An 18,301-nucleotide genomic window follows, 5' to 3' on the forward strand; every position below is an offset into this window, starting at 1 on the left:
CATTAGGGATAAAAGAATTTCAATGGCACTCACCTGATTTTCAGTTTCTTGTATTTTTTCTGAGTTTTATGAACATGTACAATTCTACATACCATCTAGTAGGCTGATTGAGAAAGAAATCAATTATTTTCTTCAACCAAAAGCCTGGTTTTCTGTTTTTTTTTCTTAAAAGGTGCTCTTCCTTCTTGCTTGTCTCCTGTTGAGAGCCAGTTTTGTAAATCCAACACAAGAAAGATTTCTCTGTCATTTAGGCTGACTTTACTTTGTAATGGTCTTAATATTTTTTATGTGTTCTTTTTCTCTGCATCCAATATTTTGTTCTTTACAGCCTTTACTATTCCTCTGGCTCTAGGAGGAATGTTTTCATTATCTCAGATTTTTCTGGGCTGACCATTCTGGTTTTTGGTCCACATTTGTTTGCTATTTTCTCCTCTGTTTCTCAGCTGAGCAAAATTAACTGCCAATAAACCAAAATGTTGGTTTTTCTGTGATTCTTTAGCTGAACTTTTCCTGTCCTGTAATCTCTATCTTCAGCTGTCAGTGGCAAACTGTATTAAAGTGATTAAAATTATTCATAAGTATTATAGTTTTTAAAGGTATTTAATATTACTGTGTAAGGAAAGGTAGATGTAATACTTTTGTAAGGGGTTAAGTTATGTAAGAATGTAATAACTTGGTTTAATTCAGAATTTTAGTAAAATTGTTTCACTTGAGAAAATTGCTTGGAGTGTTTTATCTCTGCACATATTTTATACAGCATTTTAGTGCACCTGGGAGGGCTGAGCACCAAAAGAAAGGAAGGTACTAAACCAGCTGTATTGCTGTAAACCAAAAGAAATTACATCTAAAATGCCCAGAGAAATAATTTGCTGTATAATTTCCATGTGCATATCCACCATCTCTTTGGGATCTCTAAGAGAGGAATCATCCTGCTCTTTTCCTTGACAGATGTTGGAATTGAAGGCTAAGAGAATTTGGGCAAAGAGAGGAATCAAGTAAGACTTAAATCCTCCTCGCCCTATGGTATAAATAAATAAAAATTTAAATAAAATGAGATGGGGTATTCTACATAGATTCAAATACATACATGCAGAAAAAAACCTTTGTTCTCTATGGAAAGCCATGTGCTTCAAAAAGAAAAAAGGGCAGGTAAAGAAAGGGTGCATCTTGTTCAACTTCAAATATTACACCTTTGAATCAATGGAGGATAATGTAAAAATATTTCCAAAACAGACAATGCTGTTTGCAAGAGATCTCAATTGACACCATTCTTTATCCCTGAGTAATGGGAAAAAATGATATATTATATGTTTCTTTTTGTGCAATTTCAATGTACTTTTCTCCTCCTAGAATAACTTTGACTTCCTAGCCCTGGCTTTGGCCATGTGAATTTATTTCAAATTCTTTCATGACAATGCTTTTCTTTGATATGTTTACCTTTGTTCTGTATCTGAGTATCAGCAAGGCCTGTTCTCAAGATGGAATAGACAAAAAAGTATTATCTTTGCAGCATCTGAACAATTTCTGCAACTTTCTCTAAAGTAAATGGAACTGCTATCTTTAAGAATAAACCTAATGTGGATGTATAGGCTTTCAGATGGTATGGAGAGCATCTGTCTGAAAACTTACTCTCATTTATGTAGGTTTGGAAAGGATTTTCTCATTTGTTTCCTGTATGCAGAGATGTTCAAAATATCTTATCCTTGATATTGTTATTTAGCATCAAACACCTCATACCAAATAAAACCAGGATGTATTTTTGGTAACTGAGGAACAGCAGGTCCTGAAGGGTTTAAAATAGATGACATATGATACCAAGAATAGCCCAGTACAACTTAGCCAACCTGAGAAACTATTCAAAGAGCAAACCAAAATGGAGGGCACTTCTATACTCCATTCTTTCACTAACATTTATTTTGCCATTTTTGCTTTGTTTTGCTTCAAGCTTTTAATTAAGATTTCCTTGGCTTTACTGACCCATTTCTATATTGTTAAAGGCAACAGAAAAGAAGCTGCCAGGATAGCAGAAGAGATCTATGGAATAGTCCCAGGTAAAGTAAAAATATGGACTCTAACATTTAAATGTTTATTTGCCACATTTTTGTAACTTGATGATTTAAATCGGCGAGTCGCCATGAAATGAGGGATTTTTGCTAAATGCAGGGGTAAATGTTTTAACCTGAAGTGCCTCCCATTTCTGGGGTCTTTGCAGTGTCACTATTTGTTGGCATGGTTTAGGTGTGCAAAATATGAGACTCCAACAATTACCCAGCTAGAATGAGGATGACATTTGGTCAATGCACTATGGTAAATAAAAATACTGTTCTCAGTACAAGGTGTTCTTTATCAGTGGTTACAGACTGTTTTACTAAACATCCAGTTTTACTACCAGAGAATATTTAGGGAAAAGTTTTAGCATGTTGATTTTCTGAAAGGAGATGCTAGGAGGATATAACTAATGGCTTTATGAATCCAAGCAAAGAAGCCTTGTTTTGTTAAATCAGATGATAAAAATGAATGCAGCTAAAATTGTTCTGAAAAAGACACAACACAAAAATATATTGTATTTAATAGGTTACTTAGCAGGTCATGGTTTTGGTTTTTTTCAAGCGCTTTAAGTCCTTCAGATCACTGCCATAATAATGATTGGCATGTGATTGCATTCCTGTTAATTCCACTAATTAAAATGACATGGTATTTTCAATTTATAGTCAATGAAGGCTTATTTTCCTAGCTGCAGATTCTGATCAGCATTGTGACATCACACATTTCTGTGTGACTCATTTGTTGGGCACTTGCTTTGTGATTGTGCCATCATGAACAGGCACAGGAATGGCATCAGAACACAGATGGTGTTCTTTGGGATGGGCACCCAAAGCAGGGAGATTAACATCTGGCCAAGAGAAATACTGCAGCCAAGCATTTTTGACAAAGCCTTTATGAAGCCTGTATATATACAGGCATGTCTTGGTTATTAATTTATTTTTTATTCTCTAGAATAAAATTCCAGTCATTTGTTACTGTCATTTTTTTCCAAGCACCTTTATGCAATCATAGTCTGACACGTGGTGAGCAGCAGTTTTTCCTTTAAGCTTTTCCTTCAAGTTCTTATTGAGGTGCCTTGAAATTCAGCAGGCTGTAACGCATTTTTATCTGCAAGTTGCCATTTGCAGAAAGTCATTAAGGATAATCTTACAAAATAGAAGATCATGTGATGTTGTTGCTGGGGCACTATATCATATTACAGCCAGAGCTTCACAACCTTTTCTCTTTGCAGTGAAGTAGCGCAGCAGCAGCAGCAGCAGGGCTGCATAATTTATCTCTAGGCATTTGAAAAGAGCACTTTCAGTCATGTCACTCCCAGCTGAGCAGGGGAGAAGTGCTCCATATGGGAACTATATTTGCCACACGTTTCAGGGAGGTAGGTTGTGGTGGGAGTGTGCAGAGTGAGTGTTGTCCTGAGGCTGTGTGTGCACACACATGCATTGGAAATGCCCTGGAAATGCATGTGAGAGCACGCACTCGCACGAGCTATACTCTGCATAAAAGGTTAAATAAGGCCCTGGAGCTCTGTTTGAGTAACTCCTGAATCCTCCTGCTGTATAAGGGCTCTGGGCTTTGTCACTTGCAATGTCTTCTGACTTTCTGAGCCGAGCTTGCCTGTTTCAGTCACCAGCATGATGAGAGGTGTGGGGTATTTGGGGGGGTTTCAGGAAAGCATTTCTTGGTTCCTGTTTCCATCATTTTGACTGATGTGTCATTCAGAGCCTTGCCATACATTGTGCCAGTTCTTTCCATGCCAGTTTCCTGCCTTAGGAGCCCAGGAAGTGCTCTGTAAATAAATGGAAACAAAAGTAATTACTGCAGTTAAAACTGTAACTCCAATAGCTGAAGTGCATCCTGGTCCTTGGGTAACAAAAGGAGACTCCTTTGGCTAAGGGTAAAATCTCTGCTGTGTCCTTGGCCTCAAGTCCCAATGGATGTGTCCATGCCTCTCATTGATTTCTCCCTGCCTTGGGTAGCATGTGAAATGGAGATAAATCACCCTTTCCATTCTCTCTGCTGTGCGGCATAGCTGAAAAAATTAAACAGGACAAGGGTTTCAGATCAGTGCCCATGGGTTTGCTGTACAACAGAGCATGAATGCAAACACTGGTTTTGCTTCTGTCCTGTGGCACTGGAAATGCAGCTGGCCTTTGGAGAAACACTTACTACACACTGTGTCACAGGATGGTTATGAATTTTAATATAGGACAAGTAAATTTGCTCTCTTTTTGAGTGGCAGGGATTTAACCTGAGCTGAATGTCTATGCCTGTAGGTAGTAGCTAGGCTAAAGAATTATTTTTTCTTGGCATAGATAGATTGGGATAAGAAAAAGGGCAAGCAAGCCTATGTGAAGGAGTCTGAACAGTTCAGCATCTCAAAATTTTTAAAGAAGAAAAGTAAAGCCCTCAGGCAGAATTTGTTTTTCCATGTATTTTCTGAAATATTTCAGTGAAGAGAATGATTAAACCTGTTACATGGTAGTCTGAGAGGAAGGATGTTATTTATGAAATCATCAGTTCAGGAAATAAAACTGCCAAGGACATGTCAGAATTCATTTGATGGACAAGTCAACCCTGCTACGAGGCTCTTAACAAAGTGTCAGAGAAGCTGGGATGCAATTTGTGACAAGAGCTCCTGAGGAAAGGTGGAGGCTAATATGGTTTTGAGTAGGAGAATTGCAGGGTTCTGAAGTCTCCATGTGAGACCCAGCAGCACTAAACTCGTGATCTTTGCTGAAACATGTTTTTAGCTGTTCTTCTAAAAGTTCTGCCAAGAAGCTTTTGCTTAGGTTCCTTAGTGAGCAGCCAGCTTTCTCAGGATTGCTGATACCTCAGCTGCTCTGCTGAAATTAATTCATCCAACAGTTTCACCACTAAGCCCACATTGATTTCAGTCCTGATCTGCATTTACATGTGGCTGTGCTTCCCCTGTCCTCCCAGGATGTGCTTTTGCTGCATCCCTGAATTAGCTCCATGCATTTGCTGTTTCAGGCAGCTGGGCAGACCGGTCCCCTCTCCACGATGCTGCCTTCCAGGGACGCCTTCTCTCTCTGAAAACCTTGATTGCACAGGTAAAAGCCCACAGGGAAAGGAAAGGCTGGGAAGCAAGGTGCTTTCACATGAATTGCATTTATGGGCTGGTGAGCTGGTAATAGACTGCAAGAGGGCATAAGAAATATGGCTGTATGAATAATATATCAGCACAAACACCTCTGGGCATGTTTTAGTTTGCTCAGTTAAGAGGCTGGGGACAAGCCTGGGACAAAGACTATCACAGCTTGCAGCTTGCTATATAATAAATAATGATCCTTGTGTTCTTTCTTAATGATGAACCATGCAACTAGGCTTGAGAATAAGGACAATAAATATATAAATGTAGGCTATTAGAAAAAACCCAAAAAGTAAAAGGTATGCCTTATAAAAGGCATCTTGCCTTTTATAGTCAGCCTAAACCCTCTGCTCCAAAAGGAACTGAGAGTCAGGCAAAAGGAAGAGAGGAGTAGAGAATACATGAGAAGGAAAAGAAGCTGGATATGAAAAGAGTTTATTTGTGAATAGAACAAAGGTTCTTTGTGCTCTGCTCATCATCTTCCTTCCCACCTTTGCTTAAACTCAGTGTCCCCATTCAGCACAAACAGGTTACTGCCCCCCTCTCCCTCTTGCCCTCAAGGCAACTGCAGGGAAATTAATTCCCTGAATGTAAAGCTTTTGACTTGGCTATCAGACTTTTATAGTCAAGGTAAATAATTATTACCAGAGGTCAGATCTCTAATGGACAACATCCCCAAGGAGGGGAGCTGCCAGTTTGAAAGCCTCCTCTCCAGACATCTCTTGAGGCATTTAGCTGCAGCTAAAAACAAGATGCTATTTACAGACAGTATTTTCCCTCCCATTTTCTGATCCCTCTTTCCTTCACCTGCTGACATAAAGTTATTTTTATGGAAAAGGAAGTAATGGAGGTTAGAGATAAAAAGAAAGAGGCTTTATTCATTTAGGGATCTGATGGTTTTCTGACCCCTCTATCTCCATTTATGCTGACCTTACACCACTTGCTTTGTGGAGCACCCGGTGTTGTGGTTGCTCACCAGATGCCCTGGTTATGCACTGTTCATGGTTGTACACTGAGGAAGCACCCATTGGTATGGTTATATTATTTAGTTAATCCACTGTTTCTCCTTTTCCTGAAGACATTTAATTTTGGGAATAAAAGATGAAGGTCCTTGCTAATGAAAAGAGATCAAGGCAGCAATGTCTGTAGAGCCTGAATTGGAGCTGAGTCACCACAGATTGATAAATGCAGGGATGAAATTGTTCATGGAGCAGCACAATCATTGCTCATTGCTTCTAATATACCAGCCTGAAATGAAGAATGGGACTGTACTTGAGTGTCTGTGGGACACTCAGAAGTCCCTACTGCAGCACCACAGCTTTCAAGAAAGCCACTGAGGCTCTGGCTGCACAGGGAATGCCTGGACACAGGGAGGTGATGTAGTGCTGGAGTTTTCAAATGGCTCAAGAACTCGCCAACGCCTATTTCAATGCCTGAAAAAAGTTTGATTTTTCATGTACATTGAAAACAAGGTTTATCATGAGGGATGATTGGCAAACAGCCATTGTAAGATCTACAACTTATACTTCATTTTGTAATGGAAGGAATTGCTGTTTTTCCCAAGATATCAGTGCTTATTCTTTCACTTGATATGACTGAGTATTATTTGTTAAATATATATATGCATGTATATATGAATGATGATTGAGAATAGGTCTCCTTACTAGGAGTCTCTAGAAGAAATTAGTCTTGAAGGAATATGCTGATCACAAAGTATAAAGCCACCACACAATTAGAAAATGGAACAATCTCTATTTTTTCAAGGTTTTGTCTATTCCCCTAGCACCACTGTAATGCGTGAGAAATTTTACAAACAACTTTTACATTAATAATATTTTCACATGACTGAAAAAGATTGTTTTTCTATCATGTAATGCTTAGCCTGAAGTGTTTACAGTGCTTTTAATGCTCACGGTGTCAGGACTGCTGCCTTTTTTGCTGTGTGAGGTTACTCCCAGGTACTCCTTTCTGCCCATTGCATTGGGTACTGTGTACCAAAAAGTGCATTGCTGCCATCTCGTGAGCTGCCCTGACTATAGCACGTCAGGCAGACACCAGCAGTGCTTCAAAATATAACATCAAGCAGAAAATGGAGCTGCTTTCAGGCTGTAGAATTCTAATTACCAGGAGATGTAGTTGCATTCAGAGGAAAACACGTGTGACAACTGCTTTCCCTTTGGGAATATGTCAGGTTTGTCTTTGTGCAGGAATAGATATGGCAACTGTTAATTAGGGAAACACTTGAAATAAGGCATTCAACAGTGATTAACAGGAAATCAATAGTGATTTGTAAATCACTGTTCCTTCTTCCAGTGTAAAACATTTCCTGGATGGTCAGATAAGAGGAACTGATTTGTAGGTGGGATTTGACTCATCTCTCTTGTAGGTTTGCCACGTACTTATTACCTCTGAGTGAAACACCCTTGGGTACCCTGTGTGGTGAATGAAAGAACTTTTAGGATACAATTTGTCTGCCCTACTGGAAACAGCTGCTTTAGCACGGGATGCTTATCCTAGGGAATCCTGTTTCTCCCCACTGAAGGAGCTGCCAGCTCCAGCTGAGCTGCAGATACCTGTGCCAGAAGTGTGAAAAACACCAATCACTTGTTTTTAAAATTTTAAAAACTTTAATGATAATAAAATGGTTATAAAAATAACAATATAATTAAAGTAATAATAATTTGGACAATTTGAATTAGGACAATATGAGACAATAGAGACAAAGAGTTACGGATGTCCTGGTACCTTTTTCTGGGCAGCATGAGCCTGAAAAGGACATAGGTTAACAGAGGATTAACCCTTAAAAACAATAACCTGTTGCATGTTCATAGATGTCATACATGATGCACAAATTCCATTCAAACACAGGATTCTGTCTGGTCATCGTCAGCTTCTTCCTCTTAATCCTAATGGCATCGTCCTGGCTGTGCGAGGTGGGAAGAAGTTCGTTTCTTCTGATAATGGAGCAATAAATTCTTTTTCTCTGAAAGATTTAGGTGTCCTGTGGCTGCTATCTTGGTGCGAGTCTTTTCTTTAGAAAAAAGTATCCTACATAGCATCGTTTCTATTTTAACATTTTGTTATAACCTAAAACTATATTTAACACTCTACTTAAGAGAATTGATACAGCATAACTTTCTAACACAACACATATAATATTCATTTTAATATTTGCGAAAAGCCAATCATAAAATACACATTTGTCCAAAGAAGTGTCCTCATTCAGGGAGGTGAATCCCTCCTGCTCCTGGTGCAGGACTTAAATAGGGAAGGAAATGACACCCATATAAATTAAAGAAATGTGAAGCATTTCCTGCAATTGACAGTGCATCATAAAGAGCTAGAAACAGAAGGCTTTGCTTATGATTGCTCCTCCACCAACCCCATCACCAGCTGTGGTTTGTGGGGACAAGAAATCACTGCACAGCACCGATGTGACCTGAGCCTTTCCCTGACACACAGCTCTGCCATGACTCTCCCTGCAGGAGCTGTGCAGGGCAGGGCTGTCCCCTCACCCCCTGCTCCCTTTGCAGGGCTTCAACGTGAACCTGCTGACCACAGACCGTGTGTCAGCTCTCCACGAGGCCTGCCTGGGTGGGCACGTGGCCTGTGCCAAGGTGCTGCTGGAAAATGGTGCCCAGGTAAGTCCTGGGGATGACTTTGGGACAGGGGCACCTGGGAATGGGTGCTCCCCCCGTCAGTGGGGATGTTGGATGTGCTGTCCAGGTGGCAGGGCCAAGATGCAGGCTGACATCTCAGACAGAAATGTGGAAAAACATAACAGTGTTCTGTTTCCCTGGGTGATAGATTTGTCTCCCCCTTGTGTCATCCCTTTATTCTCTTTTGTTTTCCCTTTGTGTGTGAAACATGTCAAGATTGATGGAAAGCGAATGAAAGATGCTAAGTGAAATAACCTTGAAGAAAGTAACTCACAGCTTTGCCCTCCCCCTCCCCCCTCAGCAGTGATCACTGGAATTACATCTGGTTTTCTGTGGGAAGGTTTGGGAGTCTCATGTAAGTAAAAATGTATATGCCTGAAGCAATGAAACATTTTATCTATTAATAAAATAAAAATTCCCACAGCTGGACCTAAGGCAGAGTACATGTTCCCAATAGAGACTAATGAATGGGTGAAATATATAAGGATATTTTCATGTCAGCTGGGTTTTCAAGTAAAATTTATATGGCAAGAAACCAAGCAGCACCAAAACAGTCAAGAGACCTCCAGTGCCTCCAGCACTTCAGCCACACCTGCCTGATGGGAGGAGTGAGGGTGGTGGAAATTTTACAAATTGACATGTGCTTGCATAATCCATTGCTCTTCTCCAGCCACAGAGTTAAAGATGTGCAGATTTGCTTCACAAATTGGCACTGAGGGCTTTCTGCATGGTTAAACACAGCATAAACAGGGGTATGGTGTGATTCCTGGAGTGTCTTCTGCAAGGCCAGGAGTTGGGCTCCATGATCCCGATGGATCCCTTCCAACTCAGCATATTCTGTGATTCTGTGATCTACAGCTATGCTGTCCCAGCGGAGAATGGCAACAGTGGTTCTTGCCAGGTCTTTACATCAGAAGTTGGGGAAGAAAATTTCTGGTTTGCATAGACACACATGCATATCAACTCCTTCAAGCTCTGTTTCTGTTTGGGATTATGTTTCTACAAAAATTTCTTTTGCTGGAAATGTGTTTTCAGATGAAAATATTAAACAGAAAGTAAATGTTTTCATTTAAAAAGCGAAGCCATTTTCATTTGAGGGTGTTCCACCTTGAGGCTGGTGCAAACTAAACAATCTTGAAGATACTCAGCTGCTTCACATTAAAAAAAAAAAAGAAAGAATAAAAAATTGCATTTTTTAGCAGCTCCAGCAGGAGCATTCAGAGCAGGCAGGGTTTCTGCCTTATGGCACTAACTATCTGGGAAAGAGGGCAGACATGAAAGGAGAACGCTCTATATGTTATGTCCCAACATATAACTCAGAAAGTCGCAAATAAATTAATTCCTGAAATTAAACAAGGCAAGAGTCTCGCTGTGGTGCAGGTCTGGTGTGCCCAGGAGGCGTGTTGCACGGGCATTGCTGTTAAACAGGATTATCCTGAGCGTGTCCCACTGCAGGTGAATGCAGCCACCATCGACGGGGTGACTCCGCTGTTCAACGCCTGCTGCAGTGGCAGCGCAGCCTGTGTCAGCATGCTGCTGGAATCCGGAGCCAAGGCACAGCTGGGGACACACCTGCCCTCACCCATCCACGAAGCAGTCAAGAGAGGTGAGAGAGGTGATGTTCTGGGCGTGAGGGCTGTAAGCAAAGCCAACAATAACTACGTGACAAATGCGCCTTTTGTCGTTCACTAAGCATTTTAAAATAAGTCTTTCCATGTCAGTACAGACAAACAGGCTTGGCTTTCCCACAGCTCTTGTGCCTCACAGTTGTACCTGGGTGTGTTCTGCTCTGCAGCAATTCAGTGACAGCTCTTCCCTGCACAGGTCACAGGGAGTGCATGGAGACCCTCCTGGCCCATGAGGTTGACATTGATGAAGAAGACCCACAGCATGGGAGCCTTCTCTACATGGCCTGCACCTACCAGAGAACAGAATGTGTCAAGAAGCTTTTGGAGCTAGGTACACCTGGAAGAGGGGCTGGGGGAGAGCTATGGTGGTGTGAAGCAATGCTGCTGGTCTCTCTGAGCTGCCTCTCTACTTAAAACATCATGGGTCATTTCCACGAGAGTTGTGGCCTCATTTGAGGCCATTAAAAATTTCTCGTGTTGATAAAGAAATTACGTTTTCCTAAGTGAAAAGCCTTCTTAATTACAGACACCTCCCTGAGGCTATCTGAATGCGAAAACAGAATCCTTTTAGTTTTCTAGAATAATAACAGGAAGCACAGAAAATGCTGGCTGATATTACTGACCAAAATCAACTCTTGCTTAACGTAACAGTTGATCAGAACCATTAATTTCACCTCCTCCTCAGTGGATGATGAGAGCAGCAGTAAAGCTTCTTGGAAGAATAATCACTGCAGGTCCAGGCACAGGCTATGAACTAACATAAATTTTTGCTGTCAGTGTGCATTATCTGACTTACACCTGCTCAAAGTGTGGCCCTGCTGTGCCCAGCCAGCCTGAGACAAGCATTTTGCTTGCTGTGCTCCCAGACTTATTACAATGAGATACCTAAAGGTTTTGGGGGCAATTCAATTAACATAATCCGTATTAGATTTTATGCTATTAACAACCTAAAGTGTCGGGTCCGGCTGTCTGTCTCTGCCCCGACACGGGTAGAGTGGTTCTTTGGTGGGCACGATTCAAAGGACGAGTCTGGACTCTTCAGCTTTTCAATCTTCAGGTTGTTTATTATTTCTTATCTACAAAATTTTCTGTCTGCCCAACAGAGGTCTGATCTGCAAGCAGTCACAGGCACTCTCTGACCACCCACGGGGCGGTCATGTCTTTTTATACTAAAATCTACGTACACAATATTTACCTTTATTTCCCAATGCTTTTCACCCATGTTAGCAAGTGCACCTTCACCAGAAACCAATCCCCAAGTGCCAACATCATCACAGGAGATGGAGGACAAGAAGAAGAAAGAAGAAGGACGAGACACGCCCTGATCCCTCCATCTTGTCTCCATAACCCCTCTGTACCAAAAACCTTAAAGTCTATATTTCACCCTCTAAATGTGTCTCTTTTACACCTTGTAATCTAAAGTGATTCTCTTGTCCTTAAACTCTTGTTACTTCTGTGGATGGGTCAAAATCAAGCCACCAAACACTCTTGGCAACATTCCAGGATTTTCGAGACCCCCAAGGGTTCTCCTGGCATCTCTGGACATCGGGAACGATGTGCTGAGATCCCACATTAAAGAACACATGGTAGGCTTTGAACATGTTTTGGGTTGAAGGTCAGGCTGCTCAATCCTGAGCATTGCAGACAGGGTTTGGTGGCCCAGAGCGCTCTGCCAGAGCAGCTGTTGGACCTGCTGAGCTTTGCACAGATGCTCTTGAGAGATCCTGTGTGCCATCCATCCCCCTCATCTATTGAGGCTCCTGGTGGAAACCAGCCTGTGTGGTACAGGTTCAGACAGTCCCTGGTGCCCACCAGATCCAACCAGGAGCTTTGCTCACCCCAGGAGCCAACGTGAACGTGGGGAAGCGACTGGACACGCCCCTGCACGCGGCAGCGAGGAAATCCAGCGTGGAGATAGTTGTCCTGCTGACAGACTATGGTGCTGACCCAAAATGCAGAAATGCTGACCTCAAATGTGCCCTGGATCTTGCAACACCTCACAGCAGAGTGGAGCAGGCGCTTCTGCTTCGGGAAGGTAATGGTTTCCTTTCTTCTCCTTTTTTTTAAGTAAAGCAGTATTTGTATACTTTACCTAAGTATATTTTCTTAATTGCTTTTATAAGTAATGCTCTACATACATTCTCTTACCTTCTCTGCTGCCTTCAAACCTCCAACTCATGACACAGAAATCTGTTTTGTTGCTAGATCTGCCACCTGGTGTTATGGTTTTGGCAGGTAAATCAGTCAGTTATTCTGTGCTTTCTTTTCCTATCTACTGAAGGAAAATCACACGTATTTACCTAGTGGGACTCCTGGTGTTAAAAACTGCCATGAAAATTTATTAATAGATAATATTTTAGTACCATCACCCAGTGTTCAGCCTTGCACCATGGCTCAATGGATGAGTGTGTCCTCAGCTGCCAGGAGAAAGCAGAGCTCTTTGCCAAGTGACCCTTCAGCTTCACAGCTCTTCCATGTGGTTTATGGGGCTGCAATCCCAGAACATACTAGTGTGGATATTTTCAGTTTAGGTGAAGAAAGAACAGAGACAATTTTTCTCTGGGAAACGTAGAGAAAAAAATTAAAACCATTATTATTTTTCTTTTTGTACCCGTTGTTTATAAATATAGTTCTCCAAAGTGCACAATTCATAGTTCACCAATAGTATGAGAAGTTTTTACTCTCAGACCAATCGAGTCTCACCTTAGTGAGCCACATTATAAAAAGCCCACTACCTTCATCAAATTACCTTCTAATTCAGCTTCTAAAACCCAGAGTCTTTTCTTCCATCCCTAACTCAACAACATCAGACCAGCACTTTGCTGTTTACCTCCAGGCTTCCTGCAATTAATTATCCTTCCAGTTTTACTGGAGCAGAATTAAATCAGGATCCTCTTGCGCTGTTTTCACCTGCATAACCTTTGGCCAGAACTTGATGCATCCAAGAGCAACATCCCTGTGCTCTGGGTTTGCTGAATTAGTTCCCCCTCCTCTAATCTCTGTGTTTCCCAGCTCACTGGTACCCTCTCAGCTGGTCTGTGTCCCTTGAGGCTCTTCTGACTCAGAGGGTGAATGGTGCTCCCCCCATGCAGCCTGCTCACAACCCACCAGGGACCAAAGCATGATGTGCACAAAAAGCCCAATTCCAAACAGCTCTTGCATGGTAAATTAATAAATGTCAGTGTTGCACACAGGCTTTGTCCCAACCCTCTGAACATGGGTGAGCTTTATGGAGAAAACAAAACATTGGCTTAATATCCTTCTGTCCTGTTCCCTTTCTGCATGACATTTCATGCAGAGCTTTAGTTTGTCATGTCTAAAACCTTCTGGGAGGAATTTTGTTTGAATGCTTCTCACCTTGTGTGACTTTTGTCCCCACACCTGAGTTGCCCAGAGCTCAGTGGCAGACTGTGGCAGCAAAGGCAGTGCTGCCAAGTGTCCTGCTACCATTGCCCTGTGTGAATCAGAGTTGGTGTAGATAAAGAAATATAATATTGATAATTTTCTCCTCCTGAACTTTCCTTTTGATTCCCATGCTCAGCTTGTCACCCTCTTCTCCTTTGCAGTCAGAAAGGCTCTAAAGGTATTTCAGTTCCTGCTGACTCTGTTTTTCAGGCATGAAGTTTCCTCAGTTTCTTCACCTTTGGTCCCACTTTCAGATATTTTGCTGTGCTTAACATGCAACTATTCTTTTCCTCTACTTCTGTGTTTTCTGAGGTCCCTCTGTTTCAAATCAGTACCCCAGGCTAAAGAGTTTCTCTACCCCTAACTTCTCCACTGAGGTTACTTACATGGGTCCCTTTAATTTCTCCTCTCACTAGCTATTAAGTGATGTGAAATACAAAATGTGTCTGTTTTTCTAAGTGCTTTAGAAGATGGTAGTTTCTTTCTTCACTTCCAGCAACAGTAGTACAAAAGTTCTTTTTTATATATCCCACATTTTTCTATTAATTTCTTCTCAGAGGGGATATTATCAGCCTGTTTAAGCTCCTAAATTTTCCTGTGGTAAAAGCACAGATTATGAAGTTGACCTGTAAGATATAAGGACAGGCCTTTAAGCCCACATCTCTACCTGTTACTTGTCAAACTCTGCAGTGATTGTTACTGTTTGGACAGAAACTGGAATGGAAGGGCAAGAGAGGGCTCAAAAACTGGGCACCCCAGGCAGGTGTAAAGGCTGCACCTGGAGCAGCTGTGGCAGGAGGAAAGTGAAGGGGAGGCAGGGACACATTCACCACCAGGGTGTATTTGCATGTGCAAGCTTGTAGTTGCAGAAGCAGTGGAGCCTCACATCCAGTGGGTTTGTGCCTGCCATGCCCCTCAGCTGCTCTGTGGTGGGGACAGCTCCTGGTGACCCTGCAGGGAAAACCCTGGGCAGCTCCACTGTGGGCAGCACTGTGCCAGCCACTGCCCAGGATGAGTCCTCTGACAGCTTTGCAACCACTCCACCCTCTGATGTGTAACACGAGTTCTCACATGCAGCAAGGGAAGGGCAAAAAGATTTCCCATCTTCTCATCCTGGTTTTTTGTTGTTGCTTCTTCTTTTTTTTCTTTCTTTTTTTTTTTTTTTAGTTTTTTTTCTCAATGTCTTTTTGGAAAAAAAAAAAAGGTAAAACTTTCTGTCTTTGAGACCTTTCTTCAAAAGTGTTCCCCCCCTTCAGTCAGATTTAGCTAAAATTAGATGTCACAGAAAGAAATGTTTTGAGGGGCACTGGCGGACTGACTGACAAACACAAATATTCTGAGACTGTGGTCATGTAAAAAGGCACAGTTGCAGATACTACTTGTGCAGATACCTGCTGAGACACCAGTAGATGGAAAAAGCATGTTCTGCATATATGAACAATGAACCGTACTTATACTTTATCCTCACAAAACTGCTGGGAGTTGTCTTATATCCTGAGCAGGGGCAATGCATTACAGAGCTCTTTCTCCAGTGCAGACACTTTTTTAGGTGTTTGCTCAAGAAAAGATGCCAAACAGCCTAGCTGTGCATACAGAACAAGGAGTTTGGTGCTCACAGCTTTCAAACTTTTAAGAGTTGCTGAACCAACTCTGACAACAAAACTGTAATACAAACAATAATGTATCTAACTCTCCCTGACCTCAGCCAGTCATTATGTAGTGCTTGGTCTGAGTTGCCAATCTTGCTGGTGTTTGCTGCTTTGACTCGTACTGGTGGTGGGTTTGAGGTGCTTATTCTTGCTTTTACCTCCCCCAGGTCCTGCCAGCCTGGCCCAGCTGTGCAGGTTGTGTATCAGGAGGCACCTGGGCCGCTCGTGCCTCTGCTCAGTCCCCAAGCTGCACCTGCCTGAGCCCCTGGAGAACTTCCTCCTGCACCGATAAGTCTGCCTGCCTTAGACTGGGAAAAGTAGAGGAACAAATGCTTGTTTACTCCAAGTTTATTATATCAAAGAAAAAAATAATCAAAGGCATCATTTACTGTCTTCTCTGGCTACCAATGTTATTGGTAGCCAATGTTTATTTGGCTGCTGTGTGACAGTGGAAATTGGAAACACCTTTCCACAGGCAGTGAATGGTATCATGGATACAGGTCCCTCACAATCTATTGCCACATGGACTCACACCAGCCTGAGAAGTTCTAGTACATAAACAGCTCACTTGGCACGTGCTTGTAGGTGCAAATGCACACGTCCATTCACACACTTAGACACAGAGATTTCTCTTGCATTTAGGGCTGTATTTATTTGTGCAGTATCTGTGCAGCTTCTTCCCTTTGTCTATCCAATCTCAATGTGAAAATCGAGGCAGTGAATATTTTTCTTCCATTATTATGTGAAAATGAAAGCTTTCAGTGACGGACATCAGATGCATACAATATACTGTGCATCTTTTATCAGCTTTGATTTTGCATCCTTTCATCTCTTTCCTGTTGTCTACTAGAGCCCTATCAATTTCCAGCAGTCTCTGGCTGTCCAGCCACTGTCCATCCCTGAGCCCTGAGCACAGCTATCCCCAGTGCTAATACACCTTGTCCTTGGAGGTACAAGTGATGTTATGAAAGCAAGTGCAGGGGTTTGGAGTGAACCCACAAAACTGTGTGAAAGTCTTAAAAAACCCTTTCATCTCTTCCAGAAAGAATCCTTCAAAAATTACGTCACCTGAGATCTGGCTGTATTCATTACATCAGCATTTTTTCATAGCTTAGTTCCATGACAGAACTGCAAATGTTTTTATAGACATAGTAGGTGATGTTTCAAAGTCCATCCTTTGCAAGGTGTAAAAAAAGCAAAGGAAAGAGTGCTGCTTTTTTTTTGGCTTTGCATGCTTTGACATTTCTCAAGGTAAGTCCTTGGACAGTGGAGCTGGAGAGAAGCAGGGCCACTAAAGATGATTGTGCATCACCCAAATGTTGTTCTTGTTGAATTTTCCTCACCAGTAGTGGTTTGCAGGCTTGTCTGCTCCCTCACTCCCTATTCTAGAGGCTTTAATTACCTCTCCAGAAGAAAGGATTTTTAGAGTGTTATATTTGTCCATTGTGGTATTAGTTTAAATAATGTGAGGATTAGTAGCTTGGAAACAGCAGGGCTGAAAGCATGCACCTCTTTGAATTGAGAATTGTAGTGTACAGTGACACTTGCAGTGCCACTGTTCACCACATAAAAAAGGTTTTTTAATTTTTCCTGGGGAGGTTCTTCTGGGGGACAAAACATTTCTTCAGAGCCAAGTTTTGGTAAACTTCTGCCACAAGACAGCAATGGTGTTTCACTAGTTGTAGTAAAATGGGAAGCAGAATGAAAAGGACTGTCTCCATTTTGCTCAACTTCCCAGGTCCAAGAGGCTGCTGACACATTTTCAGGCTGTAAAATGTACTGGTTTCTTTATGAGTGAGGCATACTGGCACCAATTTTCACTGCCCACACATCTTAAGTCAGAGGGAATTTCCCTCCTGGAGTCTGGATACAGGACTGGCTTCCAACAGCATTCAGGCTCCTGTCCCTGCTCCAGCAGCAGCAGCCTGTGGTTCAATGCTAATAATCCCTTAATGTCACCATGACAGTCTCTCTGAGACAAAGGTCTAATGTTTCCTATATTTCTTTATGATTAATTCAGCACAAGTAAGACAAATTGAGCTCTCAGCAGCTCATGAGACTGGACCTTCAACATTACAGCCAAAAATGGATGCAGTTTTCAGCCTGTGTTTGCACATATTGAATGTTATCTGATGGCAAGAGCTATTGCCCATAAAGTTGTCAGTGACTTCAATGACCTTGTATGGTATAATACATCATGAATCTCACAGATTTGAACACTAAATTCTCAAGAGCCTTCGAAAATCAAATACTATCAAGAAAGAAATATCTCTATTAATCTGATGTCAGCAGATCCCTCTCAGTTCTATCTTCACTGCAAACTCACCTGCTCTGCTAATAAAGTGGCAGTGAGAACACTCTTTGCTCTCTAAACAGAGCCAGAGCCTCAGCTGTGTGAGTTGTCAGACTTGCACTGCAATCAGGGACTAAGGCAATTTATGGGATCTATTTCAAACTGTGTAATGCTGAATTGATTTCCTTCTGTGATCATCAATGAAAACAGTATTTCACTTGCATAGGATTTTAAATTGAAAAAAATATGTGTCTCCATTAAGAAAATGCAAAGTCTATTTAGCCTCTCAGAAAGTTTTATCTCAAGAAGCAGGAGAAGGTGCCTTATATTTATTCCTGATATTAGCTTCCCATAAAAAAATCACCTTACCTTTCCTTCTTCCTGGAGACTTACTTCTCTCTGAAATTCTGTATATCAAAGAGTCTGACAGCTTTAATAAATTAGAAGAGAAGTTCAGAAGTCCTGGGATTAAGAAATTTCATTAGCAACTTTACCTAGATTTTCTTGCTCTT

The 18,301-nt window shown here is 41.7% G+C and overlaps 1 protein-coding gene across 2 annotated transcripts; it reads left to right on the top strand.

Annotated features, from left to right (window-relative positions):
- The first annotated feature begins 1,858 nt into the window (after window positions 1–1,858).
- Window positions 1,859–15,788, top strand: ASB11 (ankyrin repeat and SOCS box containing 11). 2 transcript variants are annotated; one of them, XM_054627756.2, is made up of 7 exons: window positions 1,859–2,051; window positions 5,038–5,117; window positions 8,689–8,796; window positions 10,270–10,420; window positions 10,639–10,773; window positions 12,286–12,477; window positions 15,664–15,788. In XM_054627756.2, the coding sequence occupies exons 1-7, from the start codon at window positions 1,874–1,876 to the stop codon at window positions 15,786–15,788; spliced, it is 969 nt and encodes a 322-aa protein (XP_054483731.2). In that variant the 5' UTR covers window positions 1,859–1,873. The 2 variants fall into 2 exon arrangements, with proteins under 2 accessions (XP_054483731.2, XP_054483733.2); XM_054627758.2 differs by having other exon boundaries at window positions 1,874–2,051; window positions 8,740–8,796.
- Window positions 15,789–18,301: the final 2,513 nt, after the last annotated feature.

This window comes from Agelaius phoeniceus, chromosome 2, assembly GCF_051311805.1.
Source record: "Agelaius phoeniceus isolate bAgePho1 chromosome 2, bAgePho1.hap1, whole genome shotgun sequence".
NCBI classification, from domain to species: domain Eukaryota; kingdom Metazoa; phylum Chordata; class Aves; order Passeriformes; family Icteridae; genus Agelaius; species Agelaius phoeniceus.